The sequence below is a fragment of the Lupinus angustifolius genome, chromosome LG02 (assembly GCF_001865875.1).
Source record: "Lupinus angustifolius cultivar Tanjil chromosome LG02, LupAngTanjil_v1.0, whole genome shotgun sequence".
Taxonomy (NCBI): domain Eukaryota; kingdom Viridiplantae; phylum Streptophyta; class Magnoliopsida; order Fabales; family Fabaceae; genus Lupinus; species Lupinus angustifolius.
Window position 1 is genome coordinate 5,810,159 of NC_032010.1, and position 23,795 is coordinate 5,833,953.

At 31.4% G+C, this 23,795-nt stretch overlaps 2 protein-coding genes across 2 annotated transcripts; one reads left to right on the forward strand and one right to left on the reverse strand.

Annotated features, from left to right (window-relative positions):
- LOC109334425 lies at positions 10,019–12,984 on the forward strand. Its single transcript, XM_019570203.1, has 2 exons — positions 10,019–10,592; positions 10,845–12,984. Exons 1-2 carry the CDS (start codon positions 10,239–10,241, stop codon positions 12,705–12,707), a joined length of 2,217 nt encoding a protein of 738 aa, XP_019425748.1. The 5' UTR covers positions 10,019–10,238; the 3' UTR covers positions 12,708–12,984.
- On the reverse strand, positions 15,664–19,514 carry LOC109334429 (glutamyl-tRNA reductase 1, chloroplastic-like). Its single transcript, XM_019570216.1, has 3 exons — positions 19,049–19,514; positions 17,185–17,426; positions 15,664–17,107 (listed from the first exon to the last, which is right to left on the reverse strand). The coding sequence occupies exons 1-3, from the start codon at positions 19,308–19,310 to the stop codon at positions 15,971–15,973; spliced, it is 1,641 nt and encodes a 546-aa protein (XP_019425761.1). The 5' UTR covers positions 19,311–19,514; the 3' UTR covers positions 15,664–15,970.

Sequence of the window (23,795 nt, forward strand, 5' to 3'; positions counted from 1 at the left end):
GAAATCGGCAACAGGGTTGCCGATTTAGGTGAAAACTACACCTTTTTCGTAATATTTTCAAAAGATGCACCAAGACCGTAATTTTTCGGTCAAAGTGCACCAACTGAGTAAATTTCCCAGTTAGAAACGGTAGGTACAATTTGAAGTCATGAACCACCAAGATTATAGAGAAATTATTGGGCATGATATAATTAATCAATGAATATAATATTTATGCATTATCCATGCATATCAATCATGCATCACTCATTTGCATTATTTTATATAGATAAGGATAATATATGATGAACTTACATATTAAAAAACTCTTACATATTATATTATTATATATATATATATGTGTATATATATATATTTTTTTCTTTTGAACTCATAAATAATTGCCTACCTTGACTTCCATAAAGCATTTGAATCAAAAAAGTTGATTACTTTTGACAAATGGGGTATTGGATATGGCACAAGTGAACTTAAATTACTACTTCCTAGTGAAATGTCATGAATTTTTTTATAGAAAGGTGACACAGATCTTTTCAGCTTTTCATTCATAAATAAATGGTTTTTTTAAACCTGGTTAGAGCCTTTTGAACCCTATGACTACTGGATCACTCTTATGGTGACTTTATTGTGGTTGAGAAATTTAAACTTTTTGCTCATTTTCCAATAAATATAATGTTACCATAAGCTTGGTTATAAATATGTATCTCCAATATTTATCTACATGCATGAAGAAGTCAAAAGTTCTTCTATTTATTTGGATGTAATGTTGTCAGGGCTTGTATTTCAGTGTTGAAAGTGCTTTGCTCTTCAGCTTTTCTATTTATTTTCGATTTTCTCATTATTTTCCCTATTTTGGATCCTCTCCAATACTGAAAAGTTCAATATCGCAAAAATAGTGATATGTTATATTTAAAAAAAATAACGATTCAAATTTTAAATTTTTTTTTTAAATAATCAAATCAATCTCGATCTTATATTCCAATATTTAACTGTATATAATATGAGACATGATTTCAATCCTATTTCCCTTTGTGTTCACTCTTCTCTATATCCTTGATCCAATTTTGGGATCAATAGCAACTCTTTTGATTTTCATTTATCTTTGATGCATTTTTAAAACATACAGAAGTCGGAGTGTTTTTTAAGAGCTTTTAGGATCCATTTTTGCACTGCCTTCTACTATACCAAAATTCATATTTATTCCCACAAGGATACCAATAATGGTATTTATGCGATAAATAATGGGTATAAAAGAACAGTATATTTGTACATATTTTGCTTAAATTGATCAAGTAAGAGATAAAATGAACTCTCTATATTTGAAGGACTTGAAAAAGATTCTTAAGTGTTTCAATCACTTTTTATTTTCGCATCAATATGGTCTAACTTAAATTCTACAACAAAACAATCGATGACATGCGTGTATATCACTAACAAAGATATTAATCATTATTTTCATACATACAAATAGGTTAGAATGGAATATTATTCCAATAAAATCAAGTATAATGTCCCTTTCCCTCACTTGGTATACCTTCACTACTCTAAATGAAAATAAGATAGACATTTAAAAAGGAATAGGGAAAAGAAAATAATAATTGGAAAAAAAATAAAGATACTGGTACGACCTTATGCTTTATATTGTTATTGTTCTATAACATGAACTTATAATTTTTCAGATATTTTGTAGTTTTTTAAATCAATTAATAAGCTATTAGAATGGATAAATAAAAATTGAATGGAGTTTATAACTTTTAAAAATGAACTTTAATATTTGAAAACTATTTTTCATAAAGGTACTTGATTTCACATTCAGAAAATAAAAGGAACTTTCACTAGTTTATTTATCAATTTTATGCTTCAAAATATTTAAAAATTATATTAGTTACTGTAAATACTCAATTTTGTCTGGCCCAGAAAAAATCCAAAATGTTTTAAATAAAAATAATAAAATAACTTTATTTAATTATAATGAGTAAAAATAATTAAAACCAATTTATGGACTTTATAATTATACTTGAAATTCTTTTTAGAAGCTATATTTTGCAAAAAATAAAACAAAAGAAATAAAAATATAACAAAATAATAATATTAAATTAATTTTGTTACGGTTCTTAAATTCAAGTGATTAGGTTAACTGAAAATTTAAAAAATAATAATAAATAAATAAATGTTGTTAAGCTTCATAAATCTAAGTGATTGGGTTAACAAAAAATTCAAATAATAATAATAAATAAATCAATGACGTTAGGGTTCCTAAAGCTAAGTGATTAGGTTAACCGAAAATTCAAAAACAATAAATAAATTAATGTTGTTAGGGTTCGTAAATCTAGATGATTAGGTTAACCGAAAACTCAAAGCTAATTTAACTTAATAAAAAAAACTAGGATAAAAAAATTTGAATTAGAAATGAACCTCTATGAGCCCATATTTTTTTAAAAAAGGAGAGAAAAATGTTTTTCTATTAATTATTTCGATTTTTCAAAATTTTGAATATTAAATGTATAAAAAATTAATTAAATTTTATTTTATCCATTTTTTATAAAAAATTTCGGATTAATTAAAATAACTAAATAAGTAAAATATAATAACAACCTAATTTGAATTTGAAAATGAGTTAACAGAAAAATTATTAAAATAGGATGGTCAAATCATTTCGGTTAAGATCTCTTACATAAGTGGCTAGATTTATCCAGAGTTAAAAATTAGTTAGCTTAAGTTTAGGTTAAGTTAGTGATAATTTTCCTATAAATAGTCTAGTCTAGGTTTAGAGAAAGTGGTTTTTTCTACAATACCAACATTCTCAAAAAAAGTTACATCCATTCCCAAAAATTCCAAAAAATACCCAAAAGAAAGCAATTCCAAAAAAAAAGATACACCGGAAACACTGGAAACACTAAAAAAAGATAATTAGAGATCCATTGTGGATGACAATATTTTTGGCTCTAGGCATTCATTTGTTAGCAATCCAGAGCCATGGATTGGGTAAAAATATGCTTTTAACTTGAGAAGACCATTAATAATTTCTGAATCCCATAATTTATCTACAAATGTAGTGAATTTTAACTCTTTTACTTAATTCACATTTTTTTACTACATTCTTAAAAGCGATGGGAACAAAAGCAAAATTTTGAAAAAATATGAACAGTGTTAAGTTAACTGAGGGTAAATTTTTACAGAGGGGTTGAGTGTTGTCTCCCCAAACAAAGGCAACGAAGAAAGAACTTGTCTAAGCAAAAAGCTAAACCTAACTTCTAGCTTTTAGGTAGCCTCATCCTTCAAAAAAGAATTACTAGAACAAAAAGTGAAAATCTCATTCTGCACGAAATCGATTATCTAGAACAATTAAAGTACTGATTCACTTCTCATTCTGCTTTACGTAACCTGCCTAACTCAATTTAGTAATAAAATACTAGAATACTAGAACAACTAAAGTTCATTACTATCTCTTACTTTTTTTCTTCGACCGATAATCAAGATTAAATATGAATGATAGATAATATAATAATATTATATAAAATTCATATATTCTCAACGTATATTCTTATTGCATATATTTTTTTCTCTACATGGATTATGTTTTTTAACATTTTAGGGTATTATGATAAGTTGATATTTGCGCATTATCAATGTAAAATATATTCACATTCACTACATTATTCACACTTCAGTTATATTTTTTTCTTCAAAATTCCCTAATAATTAAATATTAATAATAAATAATACAATGATCAAGTATCAAGCTCATAAACTGATAGTACATACAATTTTCCTCATATGATATAGTGTAATATCTAATGTTATGAAACTTGAACCGAACATCAAATAGGTAGAGGTCACGTATTAGGTTTAACATGTTTAAACGGTTAAGTCATCCTATCTGACCGACTTATTTCATACATAATTAATAGTTGTTATCTATAAGTATATAATTATACATAAATGTAAAATTTTATAATTAATAATTATATTGAAAGAACACATCTTCATTTTTTTGGACCACAGTAAAACAAAATATTAGAGTAATGTTCCACTTTTTAAATTTTAGGTAAACTGTCTGATTTACTTCTCGAGTTAATCTGGTTTAAAATTGCATTTATCACATTTTCTGTTTAAAATATTACAGTTATTTTTCATGCATGACCAGTGCAATGAAAGTATAAAAATTAGAGAGTTTGTGTAAATGTAAAAAAAAATAAGAGATAGTTTGTGTAATTTTGTTAAAACTTAGAGATATCCGTATAATTTACTCTAAATAAAACTATGAATACAGTAAGTAATCATGAAATTGACGAACACAATAAATAATCGAAGAAATAAATAAATATAAGCATGACTATTTTTTAGTAACCGTATAAAATTTAAAGTTGATTAGAATAAAAATAAATAATTGAAATTGCGGACATTATGAGTTAAATAAGGAAATATGCAAGTCAAATGATATCAAATATAAAATTTAAATAAAAATATATATGTAATACTCATACCGTACAATCAGTTATTAACATAGTGGAATTCTAATGTTAAGGAAATGTATCTATTCTAATTAAATTTCATTCTTTTTTTATATTTTATGCAATATATATGTTACAAAATTAATTACAACTTGTTTTACAAAATTATTTGCAGCATGTGTTATAAAGGTAAACATAAAACATTATATATAATAAAGATAAATAAGGTAGTAAACTTTAATATTGAATCTAATTGGATTATATATATTTGTATGAATTAAATAAATTTGACAAAAGTAATTGAGAATCTATAAGTTTTTAGTACAGTCTTGTAGAAATTAATCGATAAACCAGAATTATATTTGATAATAGTAACTTATAATCTTATTGGTAAGTGTAAAATAAATTAAACATAAATTATAAGTCAAATTGTAAGTCCATTGGTCAAATATAATAAATAATAAACTAATTTATTTTACTAAATAAACTGGCTTATAATTACTTCATCAACTTAGAAAGATGAACATTTTTTTCATTCTAGAATTAAATTCCTTAATAATTTTTTATGAACTTAACTAATGTTGTTATAAGGATTCACGAGTTAAATAATGATAGTATTAAATCAGAGAACCATTCACATTGTTGCCCTGGCGAGTTGACATTTAACAAAAGAGTGTAATATGACTGATAGTGTAAAGAATTATGTACAATTAGTGTATCATTTACCCTTCATTTGGATTACTTTTTGTAAAAAGTCAAACATAATTAAAAATAAAAGGTAGATAATTGAGTAACAGTGTAAAAAACTCTTACATTATCGGTGTATACATTTTTTTCTCATAACAAAAACAGTTTAATGAAAAATGAGCACGAGTATGACCTATCTGAAAACGTCAGCAATGCGTTCAGACTCACATCCTAGAATCTCGTGTATTAATGAAAAATGTTATATTCTTTAATAAAAAAATTATATGGAATGATATTTTATTACTTAATAATGATATTTTTACAAATGGAATATGAGGATCATTATTAAAATTTACATATAATGAATATATAATCTATAATATATTTTTATTTAAGTGTTAACTATAAATAAATATAAAATGAGGGAATAATAGTCAAAAAATTGGATGAGGGGAAATAATTGAGTCATTGATGAGCATACTCGAGTCAAATCTCTATCTCTTCTGTTATGTACTCTTGGGAAGGAACCAGCCCCACTGACCTCTATCTCTCTCTGTTTTCTACTGGTTCAATTTGGTGGCTGCCCGATTTCTTCATTCCCATTTTTATTCTCTAGAGAAAGACTCATGTATAATCTAATATATTAAAAATTTAATTGTAGTTAAAATATAGAAGAACGATCTATATTGCAAATAAATGTATTCATTTTTTACATTATTAAAGTATTATTTATGATTCATTTTAGTTATTATTGATTTTTAAATATAAATATTGCAAATAAATAATGAATGATGTACTGATTGTATATAATTTTTTTACATTATTAGTGTAGAAATATTACACTTTGGAATATAATCATCAATATTATCACCAAAAACATAAATAAACTTGTTTCATATCTCTATGTTATTTTGTGTTAATACAGACAATGTCCAATGGATTGTTAATTAAGAAAGGTAGGAAAAAAGTTAACTTCAAAAATTATGTTTTCACGTTTTGATACTTATGATTTTGTCCATTGCAAATACGATAATATTTATATATAATTAGTGATTCACTTATTTTAAGAGTAAATTTTTTAAATTTACTCTCTATCTTAACCATTAATTTTATGAATATTTAATTGTTTAGATCTATTTACTAATTTAAACTATTAGATTTCAATAATAGCTAAGATGAAGAGTATATTTTAAAAACTTATTCTTAAAGCAAATAAACTACTACTTCTTATATATTGTTAATATAAAAATTTATATACAATTAATGTAATTAATTTCTTTTTTTTTAAAGTTAGTGATAAATATAAATGAATGATGAATAGTGCAGTAAGTAACAACTAGACTGAACTCATACACTGTCATATTTTTTTTTAAGAACTCATTTTTGAGTTTGGTTTTGAATGGAAATAGAAGATTTTAAATTTAAGAATTCATTTTTGAGTTTGAGTTTACTTCTTCGTTCCCTTTAATTTTTGATTTACATTTTGATATTATTTATTACTTTAGAAATCAAAAAACAATAATTACTTTTTTGTCATATATTGACATACATTATTTACTCAAAGTATTTATTTAATAAAGAGACAAATATTTTAATTTACTTATATTATTGATAACAAAATGTTCCTAGATATTAATTTTTCTTTGATTTTTCAAGAACTTATGTCGATTATCCAGTAACATGGTTTAAATGTAGGGTGTGGATAATAAGTGTAGGGAAGGTAAGGGTCTGTTTGGGTCGGAGGGGCCTGTGAGGGTAGGTCTCCAAACTACTGACAAAGTAAGAAAGGACGGGTCATGTGGATGTCTGATGACTCTGATCACTGAGTCTTTTATGTAAATTTCTGACTCTTTTTATGGCTATTAATTAATGTTTTCACCTTTCTCTACTCCAACCTGCACCATTTATTACTCTTGCCTAGCCATTCAGACATGCATGGAATACTACCACTCAGTCCAACGCACACTTATTTGATACACAATAAATGTTGGAGTCGAGTGGAACTTCATTTAACTACAATCGTAAATAATTCATTTGACTAAGGTTCATGGACTTTCCAGTGGATTATCAAGTTCAAGTTTATGTACCTAGTTAATATAAATTTAATATAATGAGTCAAATTTCTCCATGTATAGTTATATGATTTCATTTATTGTTTTCATAATTTTTATATCAAAATTATTGATATAACGATTCAAATTGGACTCAGCTTAAGTTTAACTTGTATGTTACATAAAATTATCTTTTAAATCAATTTCAACTTGTTGGATTCATGAGTCAAGTTTATCGAATTAAAAACAAATGAATTTTGAAGAATATCAAATAAGTTTATTCATTATCAGCCGTAAATAGACGTAGTTGGTTCATTTATATATAATATATCATTTTTTATAGTAAGTTGTAGGATATAGCAAATTTGTTATGGTAAATGACAGAAATTGGTATCTACGATCTAAAGCTGTGAGTCACTGACATCTAGGTTTTACAGTTTTCTCCCTATCTTTTTTATCACAGTTATTGAAAATTACCACACTGCTATACGAGGTTCCGGTGAGGGTAAATTGTGCATGGGGTTCTGTATGTATTATAGCAAAGTCCACGGGATCACAGTGTAGTAGTATTATTACAAAACCATGCATAGTCACTAGTCACAGTCAGTAGTAAAAACTGGAAATGGCACAGAGTGGACCTCCCTACGTGGACCCCACATACTTGCTATATTTAATTAAAATAAAAAATTCAAAAACATAAAATAATATTTTTATATATGATTAAATATGAATATGAAGAAATGATTTTTTTGGGACATGTAATCCTTGTTTGTATTTTAGTATGATCGTGACTAGGTGTGACCAATCAAACGGCCAAATATGGAACACCAGTACTAATTACATGTGTTATCAGAGGAGATTCTTTTATGAAATTCAATTATTTACATCAATCACTTGGTTTTGGGTGAGCTTTTATAAAACATTATTTGTGAATGAGATTACTTTTGTAAAATTAATTTCAATAATAGTTAAGTTTAATTTGAATTTGAGTGCAGTTGACTTATTTTGCAAATGAAAATTGTTGGTAGAGCAGTGACAGTAGCATATGCAACAGTGTAATATGGTTGGATGACAGAGAAGATGTAGAAGAAGGTGGAAGATTCATTCGTACGTACAATTCTAAGGAATCTGAGTAGCTAGGTCGAGTTGTTCTTCCACATGTATTATGCTTGATAGTTAGAGACCTCTCTAATAATGGAGAGGAAAATATTATGAAAGATAAAGTAAAAATTAAGATATAATAACAGTTATATCATATAAACTTATACACAATTTTATACTATAAACTTATAGTAAAATGAGGACATTTCTGTCAAAATCCCCACTTACTTGATCCATGGTGAATACCTATAGAGTAGCTTGGTCTAGGTTTAAGGAACAAGGACGGGGAAGAAAACGTTTGTTCAGAACCAATTTTAATCAAAACAATCTAATCAATGGTATTTAACTAAAATCAGTTTAGCGATAAAATATTCAAATATATATTATTTCACTTTAAAATCACTTTTAATTATAATCAAATTTGCAAATATTGGCTCAAATGGGACCCCTGAAAAAATGTATTACTCCATATAATAATACAATTTTTTAACCAATCACAATTAGAATCAAGATTTATTGTCCCGATCCATTTCCTCATAATAATACAATTTTTTTAACCAATCACAATTAAAATGAAGATTTATTGTCCCCATCCATGTCTTCATTTGTGTCTCAGATCAACTAAAATAGGATGGGGATCGCATGTCCCTATTCATGTCTCACTGATTTACCAAATCAATCACAAAGCTACATTCATTAAAAAGAAAAATTATAAAAAGCAAAATTAATATTTTATGAAATTTTATTGGTCCAGGATAAGAAGATAAGAAAATTATAGGACATGTGATATTTGTCCATTAAAATGGATCATTCAATAAAATAAAATAAATATAAAAACAAAGTTATATTAAATATATATATATATATATATATATATATTAGACAAGAGACATTCTTTTTGGGACATAGAAATGAAAGGCACGTGTCCTTGATTATGGAGTTGTGACAAACACACAGAGTTACTATGGATGAGGATCAACTGTTTCATCGTGTACCAATCCAATAAAAAGTTGTTATGTATTTGAAAAAATTAAAAAAACATAAAGTAACATTTCTATACTATTTGGTGGGATATAATTAACTTGAGATATGCAAACAGAGTATCCTAGTTCAGTCACAAGGTGGTGTGCATGGAGGCAGCACAACCAGAGAGAGAGAGAGCAGTAACATGCGTTGTATTATCTGTTCGGGTTATCAACTTGCAGATTCACAGATTCAACGTAAAAAATGAGAAAATCTAGATTAAAAATGAACATTATGCGTTGACGGGTTATTACTTTTATAAACCCAACAATACCAACGTGGCTGTTATCATAGTAAAACCAGTCAATTATTGGCTGTTATTAATGTAAATCCTTCATCAAGTTAAGCTTAGATCTAAGTACTCTTATTATTATTCTCTTCTGTTTATATAAATATGTAAACGAAGATGAACTTCCTTTTTTGTGTAAATTACACATAGATACACAGAGAGGTAGAGACAGAAAGAGAGATAAAAAGTGTTGAAGACATTCTAAAACAAATATATAATTGAATTTGACATACCTTTTAATCCAAAACCTGAGATATTATATTTATGTATTTATTTACTTATATGTTCTTTGACTCATCTAATTTTATATAATGTGAGACTTCTTTGTTACACTTCACAAAAAGGGGGCAGATTTTTTTTTGCAATTTTCTCTCTACAAAAGAGCTGAGGCTAGATATTTGAGTTTATATATATATATGTTTTAATGGCTTTAAGTTTGTCTGATTGCTTTATTTTCGTTTGATCCCATACTCTCTCCTCAATAAATTAGTTTGTCTTCTGTGCCATCTTCAGATCCATCACAACAAACAAAATCACTTTTTTCCAATCCCTATCTTCTTCCTTCTAGCCAAACAATACATAAAAAGCTATAGAAGCAAAAGGAAAAAGTTGTAGTACCTGGTGGTGTGTATAACAATGAGTACTGGTTGGAGAAGAGCTTTTTGCACTAGGGATCCAGAATCAAGTTTATCAGATAACAAAGAACAACCCATTAGCCCCAACCCCAGAAGCTGTGGTAGATTGAATTTCTTTTCCAACCCTTCCACTCCAAGGTTACATCAATCTCAATCTCAATCTCAATCTCCAAGCTTACGTTGCAGAACAATTGCAGAAGCTGCTCAAGCAGCTATAAAAAATGAAAGCCCCAGAATTCAGAACAAAACCACTCCAAGATCATTCAATTCCCCAAAAACTCTTTCCACCTCAAATCCTTCCTCTCATCGCACCCCTTTGAAGCTCTCCCTCTTCAAAAACAGCTTCAAATTCCGGGTATGTATCATTTTTTTCTTCCATTCTTCTACATTCTTTTCTTTATAAGATCCTAACAATAAAATTTGTAAGAGGTTTCGGAAACTCTCAAAACAGTAACATTTAGGATAATTATGGACAAATGCGATCGATATAGCCATAATTGTGACTCGATATGGTTATGACAACAATCAAAACCGGCATTTTAATAGTCGTGAATCCAGATTTAAAACCTCGGAATTGAGTATTAATCTGTTATTATTCTTTTTGCAGAGTAACTGTGGAATCTGTTTGAACAGTGTGAAGACGGGGAAAGGCACAGCGATTTACACTGCAGAATGTTCACACGCTTTTCATTTTCCTTGCATAGCTTCACATGTTCGAAACCATGGTAGTCTCGTATGCCCTGTTTGCAACGCTACTTGGAAAGACGTGCCATTACTGGTTGCTCACAAGAACGAAAACGACGTCGTTTCAATTGAGAAAACGAGAATAGAGAGTTCTTCCTCCGTTTCAAAAACCAATCACGTTCAGCCACCGCAACAAAAGCATGTTTCCGATTCCGTTAGGTCTTATGATGATGATGAACCTCTTTTATCTCCTAGATTTGTTCCGATTCCCGAAGCTGATGAAAACGGCGATGAAGCACAACAACAAAACGACGACGTTGAGTTCCAGGGCTTTTTCGTTGATCCAAAACCTTCATCCTCGGTTAAATCTTACTCCGATGAGCAACAAATCAACAACGGAGATTCCAGAACCGTAGAAGTGAAGTTAATGCCAGAGTGTGCAATCGTATCAGTTTCCCGAAGCTACGAATCATACGCTCTGGTTCTGAAAGTAAAAGCTCCTCCTCCACCACCGCCACCTCCGATTCGTAGCGGCGGTGCTCCGGTTCTGGATCCTTCACAGCGCGCACCGATAGATCTGGTTACAGTTTTAGGAATCGGTGGAAGCATGACAGGTGTGAAGCTTGAAATGCTGAAACGCTCGATGCGTTTGGTTATCTCTTCTCTTGGCTCATGTGATAGACTCTCCATTGTAGCTTTCTCAGCGATACCAAAACGGTTACTACCATTGCGGAGAATGACACCTCAAGGTCAACGCATGGCTCGGCGAATCGTTGACCGGTTAGTCTCCGTCGCCGGAAACGGAACCACCAGCGTCGGCGATGCGTTGAGAAAAGCCACCAAAGTGTTAGAGGATAGAAGAGAGAGAAACCCGGTCGCTAGTGTGATGTTGTTATCCGACGGTCAAGATGAAAGGGTACAAACTAGTACCAAATCAAATCAACGGAAGAATATGAGCCACGTGTCATCAACACGGTTCGCTCATATCGAGATTCCGGTTCAATCATTCGGGTTCGGAAGAACCGAAACCGGTGAAGAAGATGCTTTTGCTAAGTGTGTGGGTGGTATATTAAGCGTAGTGGTTCAAGACTTGAGAATTCAGCTTGGGTTTCAAACCGATTCCGGTGAGTTAATTGCAGTTTACTCGTGCAATGGGAGACCTACATTGTTGAGTTCGAGAGCTGTTCGACTCGGCGATTTATACGCTGAGGAAGAGAGAGATTTATTGATTGAGCTAAGAGTTCCATTGTCGTCTTTTGAAAATGGGACCCACCACGCGATGAAGCTAAGATATTGTTTCAAAGATCCTGCTACACAAGAAATTGTATATGGTAAGGAACAAAGTCTTATAGTGCCGCCACCTCAGAGTAACCGTTCTAATAGAATCGAGAGACTAAGGAATCTATTTATAGCGACTCGAGCCATTGCTGAGTCGAGGAGGCTTATGGAGCATAATGGGGATTTAAATAGTGCTCATCATTTGTTGGCTTCTGCTCGAGCCCTTTTGGTTCAATCCGGTTCGGGTTTGGATTCGGATTCGAGTATAGAGTATGTACGCAGATTGGAGGCTGAGCTGGCGCAAGTTGAATGGAGGAGGCAAAATCAGGCGGAGAAGGAAAATGTGCAAAAAGAGAGGGAGGTGGCTGCATTGGAGGATGAGAATGGAGAGCCGTTAACTCCGACATCGGCTTGGAGAGCGGCTGAGAAGCTGGCTAAGATGGCTATGATTAAGAAGTCTTTGAATAGAGTTAGTGACTTGCATGGATTTGAAAATGCTAGGTTTTAATTTTACTTTTTTTAATATAATTAATTGTATCTTTTTATTATTCTGTTGAAAAGAAATGTAGATGAAAATTAGAGAGAGAATATTTGGTGATGGGTCTTGAGAGTGTAGTAATGGTAATGGGGACAAAGGGGTAGCAGAGTTCTGAAATAGGGGATGGTTATAGTCTTATAGAATGGGGTATGCCCCACCATAAAATGGGAGATATGGATGATTGGTTCGTAGCTTCTATGTCTTCTTGTCTCTTGCTTTTTATATATACTTTTTCAAATGTTAATCATTTGCTTTCCATAACCAACCTAGAGAATATTACACATGCTCAAAACTATTAGGGATAGGGATTTTATTATACAAAGTTATTATTCTGGTTTAATTTGTAATTTGTAGTCCTAATTTTCATTGCAATATTATAGTTTTGAGAGTCTCCTAAAAATGATATGTATTATTATTGTTGTTTTTGATGTAGTGGGGGGAGTTAGACTCCTCTCCATTAATGGAGAGGCAAGTTAGAAAAAAATACACTAAAAACTCTTTATTAATGGAGAGGAGTCTTATTCAGTGGGAGAGAAGGTTGTGGGGCTAATAATTGAGGAGGTGCCAACTAGAAGCTTAGCTATAATGATCTTTTGACTGAAAAAGATGGCAGAGGACATAACTTAATGATGAATAAAATGATTACATTTCATAGCAATAGGAGTACCTTACCTTAACCATTTAGGAACTGAAATTCTATGGCCCCAAAATGCATTCATAAGGGAGATATTATGCTTTAAATTTGTTATATATTTGTTGAAGGAAATAAATAAATAAATAGGTCCATACTAGCTTGGATGAATGAAGATTTCCCTATCAATACAATAAGATAGGGGAATGCACCAGTGCTATTTTAATATATCTTTGCCTTATGGTACATCTAATCCACATGGGCAAAATAATATACTAAATACTTTACCCAAGTAATTCATAGTTATTGTTTAAGGAGGAAAAAAAATCAACATATCATTTCACTTTATATTTTGGTTAAGTACTTCCAATACTTGAAGGCACTATAGATCAAGTAAAACATGATAGCTCAAAATGTACATGTGTATCAACCTCTATTAAGTGTGTACTCCTTGTAAGGAGGTTATCATCATATCTAACAAAATATTATAGAATAAAGATAAATAAGTAACCATGTGACACACTCATTCAAGTACTCATAATTGAATGGTTACTATATATGATCAACATTCATGAGGTGAGTACCTATTTACTTGATAAATTGAATATCAACCCTGAGTACTTTCTTAACACACTATCATACAAGTGAGTCTATCTTGTGATAATATTTATAGTTATGTTGTACTTTAAAATCCTTAATACAAGGAGCATGATTTTCACCATTATAGCCACAACCTTAAGCCTATATAGAAAACTTGTACAGGGACGGCTCAATACATGATGCTCGTATCTATTGTGTTTAAAAATGATGGATGTATACAAACTTGTATGAGTAAGTGATGGATGTACGCAAATTCCAAACTTATAAATATCTCCGGGTCGAACTTAAAATAAAAATAGATTTACATGATAAATGAAGTTAGTTGTCATCTACCTCTAAAAAGAGAGACAACTGAAAAGTCATGCAAATCCCAAACTCATAAATATCTAAAAGGGATGTTAATAAGTGGAGGCTAAATGCAGTTCATAAATACAATGTTTGATTGGTCTTTGAACTTCTTGTTACAGTCATTTTCTGCAAGCTCAGCTTTCACCATTTGATAACAAATTTCCAGCACCAGGCACCTAACTAACTAGGTATTGGCAATGTAACATAGTCTTCTATCATAAATAGAGACAAGGAAATTTAAGTTTGTTAGGAACTTAGCATCAAAGGAGAGTCACTTTCAGTGTGGAGCCCAATGAGCTTCTCAATAGTCTAATCCATCACTTTCTGGTCTCTGTGTTCTTGGGGCATGTCATAGCAATTTGTTAATTACCATTCAAGCAAAACAAGTATTACCATTCAAAACAAGAATTTGATAATTTACAAACCCCTTTCAGAAATGCTCACCTGTGTTCTTGGGGCATGTCATAGATTTTGGGTTTGATTTTCAAATTTTATTGGTTATAATTCGTTCTCTTTTGCATAAGCATTGATCTTGTTACTTGTATTAACCTGTATTACAAGTTGTAAACGAGTTGGCACCCATTTTGCTTTTTTATTACATTTGCTTATTAAACCAAACATTGCATTTAAAGGGGTAAAAGTATCATATTATCAGATTTTTTTCTTTTTGTAAAACTAAATATAATCAAATAATGAAAACTATCCAATAAATAGAACATGATACATGCATTAGTGTGTCTAGACAACAAATACACTTTTCTTGAGTGAGGAAGCATCCTTACAATGTTATAAAAAGTTACACATGTTCACAAGTTCTCAAACTAGAAATTGTTAATTAAATAGTTTCAACAAATAAATTATACAGAGCAATTAAATACCCATTATTGCATAGTCTAATGGAAGTACATGAAATAGTGGAGGAATGGATAGTGTAAAAGGGTCAAACAAATATATGTATTGTTGTATTTGGTGGCTAAATTCATGTGATGCAGTGATAGAGTAGGGGACCATGTTGTATTCGTACAATACATGATGGAGATTACTCAGTGTTTCTTCTGAATTCTTCTTGTGGGTTGTTTAAGCCCACGTTTCACAATTCTAACTGCTAAATACTTTAACAAAAAAGGAGAGGGGTAAAAATGACCTGTATCAACATTTAAATTCTTTATTTATATTTTAATTGATTTATTATTGTTACTTTACCATTTTATTCTATTATATACAATAGATAATTCTGCATACACTTCATTTCATTATTAAAAAAAATGATTTAGTATACAAAACTTCCACTTAGTGGAATTTGGGGTGAATGATCTATACGTGTAGGACAAACAACCTTACTGCAAATGAAACTCACCTCTTTGATTTTGGTTATTTTTCATACACTATTCTTGGTAAATACAAAGCCCAAGATAGCACTTTCATTTTGTATAATACAAAAGTACAAAACCATGAAGATGGCTGTGAAAGAACATGGTAGAAACTCAAGCAAGACCAAAAATAGAGTTAGGCCAAGCAGACTTTGAGACACAACAATCAACTGAAACACCAAGGAGATTTCTACTGTCACATAATTTTCAATCCTAAAAGGATGAGGATGTTTCCTCTTATTCTAATGGAGGAAATAAATGAGCATCATCAATTAAAATTGGATTCAGATATCCTTCTGGTTTTGCTCTACCTTTGCTCGAATCTTCTGCTCCAAGACAAATATTTCAGTCTCAAGGCTGAACATTCTATTCAAAGCATGCATGTTCTCAAGGGTCTCGCTTAGAGTCCGGCTGTCACTCCCATCACACCTCAAGTGTTGCATTGGACCATGAAGCAGCTTGTTCACTATACCCCGGCTGAGATCATCTACGGCTCTCCGTGTCTTCTTTGAGATATCGTCGCCCATCTTGCCTAAGCATTTCTCAAGCTCAGCAGCCCGGATTCTTTCAGCATAAGCCCTCAATTTCTTAATAGTAGGAACTGTTTCCAGTGAGTCCCTCCAAGCTTCAAATTGTTTTGATTCTTCAGCGATGATTGCATGAGCTTCCATTGCTTTTCTTAGCCGGTCCTCTTTATTAGCAGCCACAACCTCTTTGAGGTCATCAACATTGTAAACCTTTGTAGACTCAAGATCTGAGACGCATGAACCCACATTCCGAGGAACAGAGATATCAATGAAAAAGCGACAGCCTCCAACATCTGGACTTGCAGGTGGAAGGTCGGTGACATGATCTTTCAAGAATAATGGGCTTTCTGATGCTGTACTGGTGAAAATGACATCTGCTTCACCGGCACAGGTGAGCATTTCTGAAAGGGGTTTGTAAATTATCTCAACATCCTTCAGTTCTTCGCGTATAGCAGAAACTCTCTCCTCAGTTCTATTGACAACAACCATCTTTGTGCAACCTTTTGCAACCAAATGTTTGATCACAAGCTTTCCCATCTTGCCAGCACCAATAACCAACATCCTGGCATTATGATGTGAGGCTTCAGGTAGCTTCATAAAGGCCAATTCAACAGCAGCCGAGCTTACAGAAACTGCCCCGGCAGCAATATTCGTCTCAGTTCTAACCCTCTTCCCAACAGTAATTGCATGCTTGAATAGCCCACTAATGTTTCTCCCAAAGCCATTAACTCCTTGTCCAACTTTGACAACTTGCTTAACCTGAGCAAGGATTTGACCTTCTCCCAATACAAGAGAATCAAGACCTGCTGATACTTCAAAAAGATGCTGTGTAGCATCTTTGTTGTAAAGTAAAAACTGGTGCTCGCAAAGCTCTGAAACAGGAACTGAACTTGTCTGCCAAAACAAACAGGAGTGTCAAATATTTAGTAGTGCACTGCAAATACCAAGTAGGTAATAAGCTTGACACTTACTTTCGACATCCATTCCGTGACTTCTTTGACACCACGGTGCTGGGACATAGCAACAACATATATTTCCATTCTGTTGCAGGTGCTCAGAACTGCTGCTTCTTCAATATGATTTAGACTACACAGCTCTGCAATAGCTCTAGGCCATTCTGCTTCTGGAATGGCAAGTTTTTCACGCATTTCCACAGGTGCAGTGTGCACACTGAGGCCAATGACGATAATGCTGCTCCTTTCTTTTGTATACCCTGTTAAAGTTACTTGTATGTTATATAAAAGTTCCAAAGTTTCATATAATTAATCACTACAATTCAACCTATGAAAAGCATGTAATCCTATCTCTTCCTTTTTTCTTTGATAGGAAATGGAATAACCCTATGTACTTTATGACAAGCCTGAAGCTACGAACAAGTAATGTAGATGTATCGTTAAAATGATGGGGCATAAAAATCAAACACGTGAAGGTTAAAATTCAATTACACTTTTTCTATAGCAAAAACAGAAAGAACCGGTAAATAACAACAATGCAGAGTAAGCATGAAATAGACAAGAGAAGTAGGATGAAAAATATGATGAAAAGATATTGATGTCCTTGAGTGAAGAAGTAAACAGATTCAAAATCACCAGCGACCAAAATAAAAAGTTTGGTTGCATAAGAACTACATCCTTTAATAAACCAAGGGAACATATTGGATACTAATAAAATAATAATAATCATATATTGAAAGTAAATAACCAGCTGCGATGTTTAAAATCTCAAGCATTGGATATCATTTGACATCCAAATCAAACAGTGCAATTGCCCAATGTGCAATACAGTTTCAGGGGTGAAATACTGAAAGAGCCACTACGTGAAGAAACTCTCCGTAGCCAAAAGACTGATGCCCATGCTCAAGCTTTGGGATGATCATAGGACAGAATGGGACAGTAAGGCATGTCCCTCTCTTATCCCTAAATGTTGACAGAGCCAATTTGCGGACCTGGACCTAGATCTTAACAAACCCGAACATGTTCAAGTACAATCAGGACGAGAAGAGATAAGGATAGGTCAGATGGACCGGGACAAAACTGACATCCCTAAAATTATAGATTTACTCTAGGTCTAGGGACAAGAATGACAAGCCTAAAAAACTTTGAAGATTGAGCAAGTGCAAAACGTCAATGCCATTTAATATAAGAATGTATGTGGACATCCATGGTACATAACGGTCACATAAAAAATGATCTGCGTAATGCGAGAGAGTATTTTTTTCTTTACATAGCAGTAAAGAAAGAGTATTAAGGTCAACTGATCTAGAATCCAAGGGTATGTTGTTATTCTAGTTGGGGAATATGAGATGGAAAATGGGAGCATAGTAATTAGGGGTGTGTGCAGAACAGGTTGGAACACATACGACATGTCTTTCACTCGGCCCTAAATGTTGATTAGATCAATTTTCTGACACCGTCCCTTTTAGGTGTCACAAACGGGTCTTACCCGGGCCAACTCCTTCAGGTAGGGACAAGCCTCTAGGTCAGACCGGGCTATGCTCACCCCTATTCAAGCACGACGTTATTTTAAATGTAAGACTAGAACCACGAACGAATATAAAAAACATTAGCGCACTCATTGTACAAAATCACTCATTTTGACACCATTCAGAATAATTGTATCAAACTCCTATATATACTCAATCAATCAATTCCAATGTAGCATTTTAACACTTAACAAAAAAATCTAAATCATGAAACTTTCGGAACTCGACATTACAAGTGGTTCAATATCAATCTAGATCATAGGAAGCGGGTTTCTCAATTCCTAATAAAGAGTTCTAAATTCATATACACTCAACAAGCACAAGCATAAAATTGAACTAAGAAAATAACTTACTATCAGCTGCAGAAGTCTTAAGCTGTTCAAGTGCAGAAAGTGCGATAGCATTACTTGAATCACCATCAGTCTTAATGATCACATCAGAAGAAGTAGAATTAGAACCATTACATCGAATCACTCCTCTGTGAATGAGAGTTTTTCTGTTTTTCCCAAAAACTGATAAATGGGTAGAATTAGATGATGATGATCTTGATAATGAAGAAGAATTGAGCAATAAAGTATCCAATTTGGTACCAGAGAAAGTGGTTGAAACAGCCATTGTAGAAACCCCTTAGAACCCTAACCCTAGATTTCAGAGAGGAAAGGGAATGGAAAATAAATTAGAGGGTAATTAATTGTATTGGAGTGAAGAAAAGGAGTGAGGGAATTCGGAGAGAAAGAAAGTGAGAGGAGGGAAAATTGTTTGTTGATGGAAGAAAATGGAACGAAAATTGATCAACCCTCCTCTCTCTGAGAGAAAGAGAAAATGGGTTTGTTTTGAGAGAGATTTATGATTTTTTTTCTGTGTTGTGATTGGCGCGTGGAAGACACGTTTTATCCACACTTTTTTTCTCCACCAATCATTATTCCACTTCAGCTTTTTATGGACATTACCTACTATCCTATAAAAAATTAGAAACACAGAATTTTGTGTTCTCCTCACTCATGAGTCATTACTCCCATCTCAAACTTCCTATTAATATAATATAAGATATTTAGAAACAAATAATATTTATAGTAATATAAAAGTAATAGTTCATGTTAAAATATATTATAATTAATGAATTGAATTTTTTAATGTTATATATTAATGAATTTTATGTTTAATTTTAATGCATTTATTTTACAATGCATCCATCTTTCATTCTTTTGACATTGGTAATGTGTAATGGTTAATGTGTGAAGATGTGGCACTCACATACTCATAGGATATATGATAGAGATTGCTCTATATTCTCACAAGGTAATAATCAATATGGTTATATGAGAGATAAACTCTTAATATCAATTGAATAAAATTAACCTAGTAAATCTAGTTTCATGCCAACTTTCCCAAAAATACTATTTTTGTAGAATTTAAAAAATTATAGCTTTATTAAAATTCTGATTAAATAGCCGAGTTTATATATTTTAAGCTAAGATAGCTTTTAAAGTAAGCAGTTAATTAAATGCCTCTTTATCCTTGGTTTAATAAAGTGCATTATTGTAAAATATTTTTAGAACAAATTTGATATTGTAAAATTGGTTTCGATTAAAATTAAGTTTAAAGTGAAGTAATTCATGTCTGAATGTTTTATTCTAAAATCAAGTTTTCTAGTAAAACTTGCTAAAAAAATTCCACTTAAATTAAAAACTATATATTATTTTTTCACTTCTTATTATTGAAATTCTATAAAATCTCAAAAATAACGACACAAAATTCAATCATCATTTACGTTTTTTAAATAATTGTAGGAATTCCAAAGGTGAAATCAAAGACACACTCTAAATTTAAAGATTAAGTAATTAAATAATTATGATATCTTTAACTTTCCTCGAACGCCACTAAAATATTGGGTAAAAAGTCATTAAAAATATATTGCATAGAGAGGTTATGATCAACTTATAAAATCAAGAATTAATTTCCTTTTATAGGAAAGCACATAGAATAAAGAAAATAAATCACAAAAAGCAAGCATGAAGTGTAATAGTTTGATAACCAAATTAAGCCAAGCAAAGTTGTTTCAGAAATACTAGCCCAACCTCCAATGCATGGAATAAGCAATATATGCTTAACATCTGTCCTGACACGAATCATCTGTCCCAATTTATGTCTCATTTCTCGGTATCAGATCAATGAAAAATTGACACTTTATTAAAAAGAAAAATTCTAAAAACACAAAATAACATATTTGTATTACTTGGAGAAATATCATTGGCTTGGGACATGAAAACATACACATTTTGGGACATCTAATCCCCATTCACATAGGTGTATAGTTCCGACAATCTTGCCTTGACACACACAATATTTTCCTTTGTTTCAATTTAATTTGTCCTTTAATCTTATGGCTTAAGCATTATGTATATGCTTTATATTAGCATATGAAATTTTGAACATGTGTCTTGTTGAGGACACAAATTTGTTTCTAACATAATCAACATGTTGATTCAATTTTATGATTTATACTAAGGAGACTTTAGCTTAAAATAAGTTTCTTTCCATTTGTGTATATGATGGGGTGTGTCCTATGATGTTTGTTCAGCTTTCAACTTCTCTGTATATTCCAAGTTTATACAAAGATAGTTCTACCTCACATGAAAATGGGACAAAGTCAACACTTACAAAAGTTATACATCTTTAGTCCTTTCAAATAGTTTTTTGGGTCAGGTTAGGATAAGGTTGCAAAATTGTAACAAATTATATAGCCACCAAATTTCAAATTAAGTACAATCTAGAATTTTATATAGGAGTTCAAAATGGTTAGTAATTGTCACATTCTAGTATAGTTCAAAAATATTATCATCATGATATGACATGTGAAGAATAGATCCCTAAATTCAGGGACGAAATAATGTCCAAAGCTGAAGAAGTTTTGGGTGGAAAAGCAATTTAAGACCTAGTTTAATAATGAGCCTATGGTATAGTCCTAATAAAGGATTTGAGTTTCATAACCCAGTGTTTTTAAAAAAAATCAAAAATATTTTTTTTATAATCCTTTTATCAAATGTAATCTTAAAGGTTACATGTTTTTTAAACTATCATTACACTATTTACCATTTATTTTCAATCACTCTTAGATAAAAATAATATAAATGAATGATACATACATAATATTAGTATATAAATATTACATTATTTTTCCATTCGTAATATTACACCTTTCATTCATTAACATTAATAGTAGATATGGACTATTGCTTCTCAATTTTCAACAGCTTCTTGTAATGTCAACATATTTTGTGTAGAACATGAGCTATTTTTGGCCAATCTCAATCTTTCTCTTTTTTGCACCTCTCCTCTAGGGCTGAACAATCTCGAAGATATATTTATCTGTTACAACAATTTTTTTACCCCTCATTCTACGCGTAAGAAACTAATCACTTTCAGGTGTATGATTGTCTCTCCTAACAAATATTGCTATCAGAAATCGAACCATTGAAATTTTAGTCTTTTTGGAATCTAATGTAACCTTAAAACCAACACTTTATTGGTTATGTTCCTACAATCTAATATTACTAAGATTGACTCATAATTTTGTTCTTTGGTAATATTATTAGATTGGGTCGCAATTGATGACAAATTTACTCACTGAGTGTAGTTTGACAAAAAAAATTATCGTAGTAGTGTAACTTTTGTATTAATTATTAAAGTAGTGTACCTTTATAGAAATCGACTACCATAAAGCCGTTTTGGATTTTTTTTCTCTTGGCCATACCAAAATCGGCAATCAAGGAGGATTTTTTTAAATCTATTCCTATGAAAATCGGCAACCAAGAATGAGTTTTTTGTCTATTACTTTTTTTTCTCCCTAAGAGAGTCGGCTATGACGTAACAGTTTTATGTTGTTTTATTTTTTTGCTTATGCCCTAACAAGAATCGGCTATGCTATAGGAGTTTCGTGAGGTTTAAATTTTTTATGCCCTGACCAAATCTTGCAATAGTTTTTATACCTTTTTGTGTATAATTTTTTTTATTACCAACCTACTACACATCGTTATCAATATATTTTTGCAACACTAATATTATTAAGAAACAAAATATTACAATATCAAATTTAAATACATTAAATCTCATAAAACTTTAATGATGTCTATATGATGAAGTGCCATATGGAGGTGGTTTTCTGCTTCTTGGAGGTTAAACTCTTAATTGTTGTTGATTCCGATGCGATATTCTCCCTCTACCACGTGTCACCAGTTGTGGCTCCTCCTCATCCTCATCATCTTCATCTTTATCAACATCCTCAACCACAACTTTGTCAAAAAATGTTTAGAGACAGTATAGTAGGACGATAATATTATTGAGAATCATATGCCGACAATGGAGTATTTGAAGTAGCAGCAAATATTAATGATAGTGAGATTTGAGAACTTGATGACAAATATGTGGATGAATAATTAAAATTTCCGGAGCCATACGATTGTTGTTGTTGAGGAGTAAAAGAAGTATGTGCTTGAGAATCAGTATCTGCTTGAGTTCGTTGCGGAGACTCAGTTTCCGACATATGATAATGATGAGCAGGAGGAGCTTCATCAATGTGGGTAGAGTATGAATAGAGGTATAGTTGCCAATGCTTCCATCATTTCACGACCCCAGATGAGAAGACGTCACATAAAGATTGTGTAGGATTTACTAAAGAAGTTGGAGGATGATTCTGATCACAAATTATTTTTTAAAATGTATACTGAAAAAGAATTAGACAAAATTAGGAGTAAATAATATAATTAAATACAAAGTTTAATTTATAAAAAAATATTACCATTTCATCAAAGTGTGCTCCATCTCGAGATATATGTCTTCTAGTTCTTTAATGATGTCTATATGATGAAGTGCCATATGGAGGTGGTTTTCTGCTTCTTGGAGGTTAAACTCTTAATTGTTGTTGATTCCGATGCGATATTCTCCCTCTACCACGTGTCACCAGTTGTGGCTCCTCCTCATCCTCATCATCTTCATCTTTATCAACATCCTCAACCACAACTTTGTCAAAAAATGTTTAGAGACAGTATAGTAGGACGATAATATTATTGAGAATCATATGCCGACAATGGAGTATTTGAA

Coding starts and splice junctions, on each gene's coding strand:
- LOC109334425 (XM_019570203.1), top strand. CDS start 10,239: ATGAGTACTGGTTGGAGAAGAGCTTTTTGCACTAGGGATCCAGAATCA. Junction 10,593..10,844: donor AAAACAGCTTCAAATTCCGG/GTATGTATCATT, acceptor TTCTTTTTGCAG/AGTAACTGTGGAATCTGTTT.
- LOC109334429 (XM_019570216.1), bottom strand. CDS start 19,310: ATGGCTGTTTCAACCACTTTCTCTGGTACCAAATTGGATACTTTATTG. Junction 17,427..19,048: donor TAAGACTTCTGCAGCTGATA/GTAAGTTATTTT, acceptor TAACTTTAACAG/GGTATACAAAAGAAAGGAGC. Junction 17,108..17,184: donor TCACGGAATGGATGTCGAAA/GTAAGTGTCAAG, acceptor TTGTTTTGGCAG/ACAAGTTCAGTTCCTGTTTC.